General features: G+C 39.9%; 2 gene segments (V, D, J or C); both read left to right on the plus strand.

The window, feature by feature from the left end:
• The first annotated feature begins 594 nt into the window (after nt 1-594).
• Nucleotides 595-2,349, plus strand: LOC122782476. The segment is given in 2 exon segments: nt 595-772; nt 1,728-2,349. Coding segments are annotated over 2 exon segments (372 nt in total).
• A 9,059-nt stretch (nt 2,350-11,408) lies between these two features.
• On the plus strand, nt 11,409-12,102 carry LOC122782465. The segment is given in 2 exon segments: nt 11,409-11,466; nt 11,565-12,102. Coding segments are annotated over 2 exon segments (474 nt in total).
• The last annotated feature ends 388 nt before the right edge of the window (nt 12,103-12,490 follow it).

The following is a 12,490-nucleotide window of genomic DNA, read 5'->3' on the forward strand; positions in this document are numbered from 1 at the left end:
AACACAAAATGATTATTTTGTTTTTCTTTATTCTAAGTATGACTTCTAACACTGTTCTGGTTTCAGGTAATGTCAACAAAAAACTTTTTTTTTTTAAATCTGCTTTTACTTCAGCTTGTAAAGAGACTGTTTAAATCACTAATGATATTTCCCTCCGTATTTAATTGTTCTATTGATGTGCCGTTCACAGGTTCCTCTGCCAGTGACAACGTGCAGCAGACTCCAGCTCACATGGTCAAGAAATCAACAGAAACAGCTAACATCAGCTGCTCACATAGTATCAACAGCTATTATCAAATCCTCTGGTACAACAGTTAAACAACAGACAGCTGCAGTTCCTGGGATACATGTTAGCAGACTCTGGAAATCCAGAAACTGGAGTTGATATTAAGATACATGGAAGTGCAAATAAAGACCAGACCTGCACTTTAACTATTAAAACACTGGACCTGAACAGCAGTGCAGTTTACTTCTGTGCTGCTAGTTTACACAGTGCCACACATCACTGCTCCTCAGTACAAAAACCTCACCATCACTATGTTTTCATCAGCTCACTGACAGCTGCTTACACCTGGAGTTAGTGAACCAATGCTTGTCTTTAATCTCAGTCATGGGAGGTTATTTCTGTGGAGTGACGTTGATAATGTCACACCTCCCAGAAATAAAAAGCTGCCTCAGCCACTCAGTATATGTGATGTGTCTCCTTGTATCAGAATCATGACAATGGCTCATAATCTCGTCAGATTTACCATCTCAACTCTGTGGCTACAAGGTACAAGAACTAAAATGCATTTATCTGCCGTTTGTCTGTCTTTGAGCAGCATTATTTAACGAGTAAAGGGCAGGTTTAGACTAAATTTTCTGGAGATTAAATTTGGAGTCTTCGATAAAGATTTTTTTAAATCAGCCATTAACCTTGAAAAGCAGGGGATTATATTAACACTGCAGTAAACTTAGCAGCCCTGGTGGAGGATTACACTCTCGTAGTGCTTTTTACAATTGATGATTCATGTTGTTGTCGTTGCCTTTATTTGGTCTTGTGTAACATTCTCTGCATGCTGCGTACTTCATCTGAAACAGGCTCTGTTCAGACAAAACTATCAGACCTGACTAAGGGAGCTTTTGTTTGAATCCACACCTAAAGATCTAAACATCCCTAACCTGAGAAATACACAGTATGTTTACATGTCACTGGGGGAAAAACTAATTACTGGGTTAATCTGCACTTTTAAAATACATGTAAACAAGTCAGCCTGTGCGAAAGTGTACTGTAGTAATACTAAAGCGGACTTGTACTTGTTGTGCACTTGGTGCACAACAAGATAACGTGACTGGACATTGAATCACCACTGCATGGATACATTTACTTGGATCAGAGTTGGACGCTTTGCACTGATGCCACAGTTCCCACCTGACTCAATACATAATAGAAATAATAGATGTCAGTGCATAAAAGCACAAATATAAGAAGAATCATTCAAAATCCAGGCCAGTACATTTATTGAACTGACAGGGAGACTAAAAGGGAGTATCGCCAACTACCATAGCGGAGGTGGATAATTCCTGGACAGTAGTTCAGTAACATTGTTCTTATTTAAAAGTTCTGCATGTTCTTGTTTTTCTTATTTATATGTCGTTCCTGCATTGTTTAAAATGCAACAGGGTTTCATATCTTGTAAAAAAATGGGAATCAAAATCATGTTTAACTTTTGCATTTCTCCACATAGTTCACTGCCAGTATGTGACTCAACACCCTGCGATCAGCTGGAGTTATGTGTCCACATCTGTGGAGATGAACTGCAGCCACAACAGAGATGTCACTCATAACCAGATGGACTGGTACAAGCAGCGTCCAGGGGAGAGCATGACCATTGTTGTCTATACAACATCTGGAGGGAAGCCAGTCAATCAAACCAAATATTCAGCCATCAAAGACAACATCGAGAGCGGGGCTCTTACTGTGAAAAACCTGCAGCCCGAGGACAGTGCCGTGTATTTCTGTGCTGTCAGTAAACACAGTGGTGTGAAAAGTATGAGCTGCTGAACAAAAACTGATAAGGTCATTTGGGGTTTTAATGAAGACGCAGGTTTTGACTTTCATATCTTCACAGTAGGTGGTGCTACAACGCCGCAGATACTACAGTGAAGAGTCTACAGTGAAACGTTACTTGTCCATCCGTGTTCATGATATCCCTTTCTTTCTTCTCTAGTATTTGTAGGCAATGCATCTGATCTGATTTCAACAACTTGTGTTTCTCCGGAGACTTTAACATAAATGCTGTATATTATTTGAGACAAAAATACTACTTTTTTGATCACAAACCTAAATAAAGTTTTCGTTTCTCTTTGTACAGGTGTTTAAATTGTGGTGGTTTTATCAGTCTCCGCCTGATTTCTTCAAGACGACCGTTACTATGCTCATCGGATATAAAGACTTTAAAACTGTCATCATGCAAAAGCCATATGATGAGGACTTTACAATCACTAGAGACTTCAGCCGCTATACAGGGACAAATAGCTCTCTCATACTCAAATATGCAAGAAAACAGCCTCCAAAGGACACAGTGTCTGCTTCCTTTTTCCTTTCTATAAAACTGTTTATATTTGTTGCTTTTAACAGGCACCTCACAAACAGCTGCTCCTGATTTGATGCTCTGGTAAAAACACCCATTTCCTGTCAGTTGCTGGCTACAATAATGTCAGTTTTATGAATATAAAAATGCGTCTTTACCCTTTCTTTCTTTCTTTGTCCAGGTGTTTGACTGGGTCTAGACGTCCGTCTTCATAAAACCGTACAGGTTTTCTGCAGCCATGACAGAGGCGATGTTCTTGTTGTACCATGGGACCAGCACTCACCAGGAGACACAGTGATGACGCTCATCAGATATTTGGACTTCAAATCTGTCATAATGCAAGAGCCATAGAATCAGGACTTTATAATCTCCGGGGATCTCAAACATCATACAGGAGCAAATGGCTCTCTTACACTCAAACATGCAGGAAAACAGCACAGTGCAGATTATTACTGTGCAGCCACACACAGTGTCTGCTTTACCTTTCTTTTCATGCAAAAAAAAAAGATATTTTCTGGTTACTTTTTTAGAACCAAATGATTACTCAAGGAAATAACTGACAGATCAATTGATTGTGAAAATGTAGCCAGAGATGCAATATCAACACGAAATACAGAGACTTTGGGACACCCTGTAGTTGTCATCAAATGTAATAAAGCTACAGCCCACACTGGTCACAGGCCACAGCAGCAGTTAGAGACAAACAACCTTTCACAGTGTCCAACTTCTGCATGTTGGAACTATCGGCTGCCTATATATAAAAACATGTTCAATGTAATTAAATATTTATTTATGTCAACATGTTAAGAACTAAAGGTGTCAGAACTGTCGTACAAAGTGTCATGAGTGAGTGAAGAGCATTGCCACTCTATACTTAAAGCTCTAAAGTGAGCATAAGCATATGTGTTAAATATTTAGCCTAATGTAAACCTATACACAAGACTAAATATTCAGCTTAAGTGTACTGATAGATTCGCATGTTGTACTAATGACAAACTCTACCGACATTACTTATGTGGTGGTCATCACGTCATATCAGTGATTTGGGCTAGCGTTTGGGCTAGCGTCTAGCTTGTTACGCAGGTGCGCAGTGGGCTAATTTATGCTCAGCTGTGGTGGCGCTGTATCAGACAGGCTACTTCACAACAGAGACCAAAAAAATGCAAGTTATAGCTTGGCAAGTGAGGCTTAGGGGGCAAACAGTACACTCGACTCGATTCATTTATGTGTTACCTGGCTGGTGGGACAGGGCCGGGAGCAGGTGTGCGTGGGCGACAGATGTGCACTGCTGCTGCTCCGCGCCTCCGTTTGTGCCCGCTCTGCGCGTTCACGTTGACAAAGGAAGAGAGGTGTGTGCGGCGGAGGAGGAGGGGTGGCATATTAATTGAGGCAATATTATCACACGCTTTTAATTGTCGAGAATTTATAGATGATCATGTCGGCATGGGCCACGTACACTGTTTAAAATAACAACGAACTTTCAAAAGGGCACTTGCTTGGTCCAGAGGGCAACGGAAGGTGCTATAGCACCACCTAGTGTCTACCTGTGCACGCCACTGGATATTGTGGCGGTGAAAGGGTTCATCATAATTGGGATGACTCATCATTTCTGACCTTGTTTCTGCAATATAGCAATATGTTGTATAAACTTAATATGAAATACATGAAAAATAAACACATTTTGGTACTGTTAAATAAAAGAAATGTGTTAATAGAATAGTGCGCTTACCACCATTTATCAAGTTTATGAGAACAAATCAGTAATAATGCTGATTATTGGGTAAAATTATGCAAAAATCATCTATCATATTGGAGATAGCTTGATAAATCAATCATCTGTTTCCTTCTGTGTTTGTGTGGGGGTTCAGGTCCAACAGTCTACCTCTGTGATACTGTGCAGCTCGTCTGTAAACACGGTCACAGTGACCACAGGGTGATGCTGTGGTACATGCAGCCACCAAGGGACAAAACCCATTTAGAGAACATTTCAAATTAGCAGGCGATCTGAGAGGGAGCCAAAAAACGGGTTTACTTTCTATAATCAAGCTGAAAGCGCTTGAACACACCACCACGTACTTCTGTGTTGCTCATGAGCCACAGCTCATCAACCAGCCACCTGATTTTTACAATAACCTCTTCCACGGCTCTTCAGAAATGAGGTCAAATGATCAAATTATATGTAAAGCTCATTATTTTTAGTGCATAATGACCGAAAGGGTAGACAGATAAATTGGTTTGATTAATCGGGCCAATATTTGCCATAATTGCCAATGCCTGATTTTTTATTTATTTCATTTATTAATGGTCCAATGGTTATTACACATGACGGCTCTTTATTCTCAGAAGCTGGATGGATGTTGATTGCTGACCTGTTTTATTTATTTATATTTAGTTTACACATAATTATTTACTGAACATACTGTATATAATTGCTCTGCAGTGCATAAAATGTAGATTGAAGAGACTGACCAGTGTTGTTCAATAACTGGGGAAAGAAGTTAAGCTATTTTTTTGTATTATTTGTTATCTATTTTATCAGATGGAGGGTAAAAGGCAACAGAAAAAATTATATAGGCCAAAAAAATAAAAAATAACGAATTGCGATTATTTTAACTGACATTATGATTGCAATATGATTCACGGTATGAGAGGGAATGGTCATTTTTACGTTGATACTCAATTCATTGGTTTGAGTGTTTTATCCATCATTAAAACAAGTTTCTCTGATTCTTGAATGTGAATATTCTCTGGTTTCTTTGCTCAGTATAACAAATAAATCATTCTATCTGAAACTTAAACTTGTTTTGGTCGGTGGACAAAACAAGACATTTGAGAACATCATCATTTCCAGGTTTGTTTTATAGACCAAACAATTACTTGATGAATTGAGAACATAATCGACAAATTAGTCGATTTTGAAAATAATATTCTAGAAATTTAGAGAGTTAAATTATAAATCAGGATTTGGAGTGAAGCTCCTACATTTGTCTCAGGTTAGCCAATAAATGAATGTACATGAATCACAGTAGTGGACGTGACCTGCTGTAAAATAAAGCCCTTTGCAGGACTTGCAACACTGATGTCACACACCTGCAGGTTTGTTGCTTTCTTCACAGTTCATTCCATTTTTCTTCCTTTCATAAGGAGGCGCTGCAGCACAGTATATCTGCAGTGGCATATGATGCATCCTGACACCATCTTATTAAACAGTTGGTTTGGTTTCCTGATGGCTTACCAAGATGCAGAGGTGTGACTATTCATAAGAACCACATATGCAGAAATAAAAACACACTAACAGGAGCAATAACAAGAGCATCCATGAAAAACAAGATGATCACTGTCTTCTGTATAACCTTAAATATCATGCTCATCTCAGGTAATAACACCTATATACTGTATATGTTTATGCTTTATTTCCTGATTCCTGATCTGATCGTTATTGAAAATATCACAAAAAAAAATGGCTATTTTATTCATGCTTTTATTAAAGTAAGTTGTTTTTTTTGTTCTTTTTTCACAGGTTCCTCTCTCAGTAACAAAGTGAAGCAGACTCCAGCTCACATGATCAAGAAATCAACAGAAACAGCTAACATCAGATGTTCACATAGTATTGATAACTATGATCGAATCCTCTGGTACAAGCAGTTAAACAACAGACAGCTGCAGTTCCTGGGATACATGTTAGCACTCAGAGTTTACTCAGAGGATGTTGGAAATAATCACAGATACACTCACTGAAGAAAATGAACAAGTGTGAAATTTAGAGAACACAAAATGATTCTTTTGTTTTTCTTTATTCTAAGTATGACTTCTAACACTGTTCTGGTTTCAGGTAATATCAACAAAATTATTATTAAAAAAAAGTTTCTCTTACATTTTTACAAAATCTCTTTTTAAATTAGCTCGGGTATAAACTGTCTACAATACTGATGATATATCAGACAAGTTACCCTTTATTTTACTTGGCATTTGTGTTTTTACTGCGATTAAACTCATGTTTCATTGATGCAATTTTTCACAGGTTCCTCTCTCAGTGACAAAGTGAAGCAGACTCCAGCTCACGTGTTCAAGAAACCAACAGAAACAGTTAACATCAGCTGCTCACATAGTATTGATAACTATAATATTATCCTCTGGTACAAGCAGTTAAACAACAGACAGCTGCAGCTCCTGGGATATATGGTGATGGACTCAAAAAACCTAGAACTTGGAATCACAGTGAAGATGGAAGGGAATGCAAATAAAGACCAGAACTGCACTTTAACCATTGAAACACTGGACCTGAACAGCAGTGCAGTTTACTTCTGTGCTGCTAGTTTACACAGTGCCACACATCACTGCTCCTCAGTACAAAAACCTCACCATCACTATGTTTTCATCAGCTCATAATCACTTACACATGCTACTTGCTCTCATTAGGTGGCAGTGTATCTATATTCTGTGAATCTGAACCACTGATGTGTAGCAGGAGTTGATGTGATCATTATAATGTGGAGAGAAGAAGATAAACTATGACACCACCCACTGACAGAGCTCATTTTACTTAACTAAGAGTTTACTCAGAGGAGGTTGGAAATAATCACAGATACACTGACTGAAGAAAATGAACAAGTGTGAAGTTTAGAGAACACAAAATGATTATTTTGTTTTCCTTTATTCTAAGTATGACTTCTAACACTGTTCTGGTTTCAGATAATGTCAACAAAATTATTATTTACATAAAAAAAACCAAAAAAGACCAAAAAAAAAGGTTCTTACATTTTTAACAAAAAAAGCGTTTTAAATTAAGCTTGGGTAGAACCAGCATATAATATCAATGTAATAGACTGGTCAATTTTATCCATATTCAATTTTCAGTGTTTAAACTCATGTTTTATAGACCCTTTCATTGTATACAAACATTCCAGGTCAGCAAATATCACAACAGGTAAGTAATTAGCATGTATGTTCAAGGTCCTCCACTGAATAATTCTGAATATGTTCTTTCGTTGTCGGTTAGGACCGCGAACAATACCTAAATAAATTAGTACTAGCCGACAGCAATAGTCTGCCTGACCCAGCTTCCATAAAAGATTGGCTAGATGATATTAGCAAGTAGCCAGATATCCAGTAGCTAGCTATTCACTCCTTATAGATAAACCTACCCCGTACATGCGAGAAAGTCTATACGCTTAAAGTCTTACAAGGAACGTTCTTAGCACACCATGTTTACTTGTCAACGAGCTAGCCGGCCTGCAGCTAACTACAATCTAGCTACGTCCAAGACCACAACATAACTTTAGGCAGCATAGGTTTCCTATACATATGTGCACTGACACACACAATTCTGTGAAATCCAGGCTTTTCATCGTAATCTAACAGAAAGAGCTGATAAATGATAACTTACATGAAATGAAGTGAGCGCTACAAATGTGAGCCTCTTTGACTGCAGTAGCATCACCCTCATCTCTTTTTAATTTTTGAGCCACAGACGATGTCTATTTTTTTTTGAAAGGGATGAGATCCTATCGGGATTCTGAAGAATTTGACACCATTGCTGGTTCTATTTTCACAGCCAACTATGCTACAAGAAGGCATCTTATTGTGTCGGATTGTTGACTTGGTACAAGTTAATGGTATGAGTATGTGTTTTCTGACCCCAAACTGCGTGCACACATTTATGTGACTTAGCTCACAAAAATATGAGCATTAAATAATATGTATACATATATATATATATATTTAAAAAATCTACTGTATGTCATTTAATTTAATACAATACATTTAATACATTTTCAACAACAAAGGGTTACTGTCCTGAAACATGTTATCCAATCAGAATCGTCCGTCACTATTAGCCCGGTTACCAGGCTCATTAATTGGTTAGGACTTCTCGAATCCCGGAGAAGGCCAAGCTATGTGTTTTGGTTTGGAGAGTGATGGGCAAATTGACCAATCACAGTTTGATTTGAATTGAGTGGGCCAAAAACAAAAGATCCTAGGTCTTCGTGAAGTCGGAACAGCACGGGTCTAACTGCAGACCACAGACACACTACACGACACGCCCCCCAGAGTGCTGAGAGAGCGATGCTGTGGCTACCTTGATAGCATCGTCTTTGTCAAGGCGGCCTTTCACAGAAAAACTTCAAGTAATAAAAAATGGAAGTCCAAGTCCAGAACTCGAATTAAAAGAAAAGGTTATGAAAGTGGAAAGGCATTTCAAAACCGAAAATTCTTATTAGTTGGAGACATGTGCACAGTGCACCGGCAGCTGCACTTTGACTTCCCCAGGCTCAAGAAACTTTCAGGCAAGGAACCCATCAGAGCTGCTGCACTTTCTGACACTTAAAGAGCTGACTGAGAGCATGCCCCAGCTGTATCCCCTCACCTGCCTGGTGTTGACCATCCCCGTGTCCACCTCCCCCGTGGAACAGTCTTACTCGGTGCTGAAGCGAATCAAGACGCACGCCAGAAAGAGTACTGGATAGGATCGCCTGGGAGCTTTGGTACTGATGTCCATAGAGAAAGGACTTCTTTTGGAGCTCAAGTCAAAGGACAAACTTTACTACGCTGCAATCACCCACTTCACAAGGAAAGACCGATAAATGGATTTCGTTTCCATGTAAGGTAGACCTATGTTGTAAGCCATCTCAAGGGCGTCACTTTGTGTGCCAGGGACAATAACCATAGCTTAAGTGTGGTTTGAAAAGTTCTGGGTGCTTCATCCGTTTGACGTTTCATTACAATGTGCACTGCATTACAGTGTATTGAGTGACTCTGACACTCCTATCAGGGAAAAGGAAAAATAACACAAACACATACCAAAAACTGAAAATGTTTGGAAGGATCCCCTCGCGGGGCCTCTCCCCAGCCGCCGGTGGACTGTGCTGCGTGGCGAAAGTGAGGGCCGGCACATGCCGGCCGAGGTGGGATCCCAAAGGGGCCCGCGCACCGCACTTCATTGTATCTTGAAAATAGTCTTTGTATTACCAGCTTGTGCATTTGAAATGGTATTGTAGTTTGAGGATGGTGGAGGTGTCAATCTCGAAAAGACAGTTTCTTTTTCTCCCAGGAAAGGGCTCTCCCAACAGACCTGACCATCACCCTCGACAACTCTGCAGTAGCTCCTTCTCATACCGCAAGGAACCTAGGTGTGACACTGGATGACCATCTCTCCCTCACTGCCAACATTGCTGCAACAGCTCGATCTTGCAGATACATGTTGCACAACATCAGAAGGATACGTCCTCTTCTAACCCAGAAGGCGGCGCAGGTTCTGGTCCAGGCTCTTGTCATCTCACGCTTGGACTACTGCAACTCCCTTCTGGCTGGTCTCCCTGCATGTGCCATATGACCTCTGCAGCTCATCCAGAATGCAGCAGCTGACTGGTCTTCAACTTACCAAAATTCTCGCATACTACACCGCTCCTCTGCTAACTTCAATGGCTTCCTGTAGCTGCTTGCATCCACTTCAAGACTCTAGTGCTTGCGTTTCATGCTACGAACGGATCCAGTCCAGCCTACATCCAAGACATAACCTACACCCCAGCCCGCCCACTCCGCTATGCATCGGCAAACCGGCTTGTTGCCCCCTCACTGAGAGGATCGCAGAGGCATTCACCGAAGTCGACTGTTCCGAAACTCCACACACGGAGCTAAGTACGTCTGCAGGTTAAGTCCACGGGCTCCAGCTTTACCTGTAGGATGAGTCACTCACCCTGTGTGGGTTGGGCTAATCCAAAATAGTGAAAACAAGGGGGGTGTTCTCTGAAAACACGCTGTTACCCATGAAACATGGGTGCACCAGAACCTGAACTTGGTACTTTCCTCCTGATGAAATTAACCATATACTGTATGAAATGAACATGGCAAAAAATCGAATATTCTTATGAAGGTTAAAATGTATGTAACCCATTGGTTAATCATAAATGGGTCAGTTTTTCTCATACCTACTGTTGCTGACTATTGTTTAAGTAAAATCACTTGATCAAGCCTATTCTAATATTCCACACTACAAAATAAGTAATTAAAGTATGTATGATTGGTGCTGATATCGTATCGGATCGATATTGGTATCGGCCATTACTCAAGGTTGCAATATTGCTATCGTATCAGAAGTGAAAAAGTTGGGACATCCCTAATTGATGCCACTTTTCACAGGTTCCTCTCTCTACAAGTGTTGGATGTTCTGCATTATTGCAGGCGGGCAGACTATTGCAGCTTTTATTAATGACAGTGATGAACTGTAGGGGGAGCCGCAGCACCACCAACAGATGAATGAAATTAAGTGACAAACTCAGACCTTCCTTTAAATCTCTGTATCTGCATGAGGACTTTGAACAGTGTCAGTCAAACAGGACATGGATATTACCGTCATCAAAAAACACCACTTATTGCCAGTGTTTTTACTATAGACTATGGGTAATTATAATAAAACTTACCTCTATTATTATGTGTTTAATATGAGGAGGTAACGTCAAACAATATTGTTTTTGTGTTAATGGACTCGATGCATTCATTCATCCAAAATGTTTACAACTGCAAAACCCACAGGTCTTGCTCATGGGAGTGATGTCTTATTCTCAATCTCATATTTCTTGCGCGAAAATAATCAACAAACCAATCAGTGATGAAAACAATCATCAGCCTCAGTGTATACTATGCAAACATAGTTGTTCCTTTCCAAATGTTTTCCTATCCATTTTAAGGGTTAGGAAAGCATTTACAGTTGCTATCACACTATCATGACTGTGACCCATTCCTAATCACACACCAGCATACTGTATAGTCATGACACTCCCAACATCACACCTCCTCTAACACAGACAGTCTAACAGTGTTCATTTTCCTCAGGACACAGCAATGATCACAGCTGGTCTGATCACACTCTCTGCAGCTCTGCTCTGCATCGTAGGTACTGTGTGTTACTCTTATAGCAGATGTACAGTAAAAACATGAGCGCTATTGACATCATTTAATCCCATTAGTGTTTGTTTTTTTCAACCACTGCAGGTCTAACTGATGGCAGTGATGTGACTCAGACTGCTCTGCTGTGGAAGGACAAGGGTCAGTCTGCCACCATGAACTGCAGCCACACTAAAGATGGCAGTTACCTCCAGATGTACTGGTACAGGCAGCTTCCAGGGGAGATGATGAAGCAAATAGTTTTCACAACTACTATTACTACTGAACATAAATATGAGAGTGGCTTCAGTAAGGACAAATTTCCAGCACAGAAGAGCGACGCCAACACTGGATCTCTGACAGTGTTGAAGCTGCAGCCTGAAGACAGTGGACTGTATTTTTGTTCAGTGAGTCAACACAGTGATGCAGGTGACTCGGGCAGCTGCACAAAAACCCAACTGCTAGTGACAGGGAAAAGAAAAGAAGACAACGGTGTCTTTGACAGAGTACAGATGGCGCTCTGGATCTAGGTTGTCAATTAGTAGTATTTTTAATTTAATGATGGAAAAACTACAGCTTGTTACATTAGAGAAATAAAGTGAAGGAAAACTTTTTTGCTTGAATAAATAAATCATTCAAACTGAAACTTAAACTTGTTCTGGTCAGTGGACAAAACAAGACAGTTGCGACAGGCTTGTTTTATAGACTAAACAATTACTCGATGAATTGAGAAAATAATTGACAAATTAGTCGATTTTGAAAATAATTTTCTAGAAATATTATGAGAGTTAAATTATAAATCAAGATTTGGAGTGAAGCTCCTACATTTGTCTCGGCTTCGCCAATAAATGAATGTACATGAATCACAGTAGTGGACGTGACCTGCTGTAAAATAAAGCACTTTGCAGGACTTGATGAACACTGATGTCACACACCTGCAGGTTTGTTGCTTTCTTCACAGTTCATTCCATTTTCATAAGGAGGCGCTGCAGCACAGTATATCTGCAGTGGCATATGATGCATCCTGACACCAT

The sequence above is a fragment of the Solea senegalensis genome, linkage group LG16 (genome assembly GCF_019176455.1).
Source record: "Solea senegalensis isolate Sse05_10M linkage group LG16, IFAPA_SoseM_1, whole genome shotgun sequence".
Classification (NCBI taxonomy): Eukaryota; Metazoa; Chordata; class Actinopteri; order Pleuronectiformes; family Soleidae; genus Solea; species Solea senegalensis.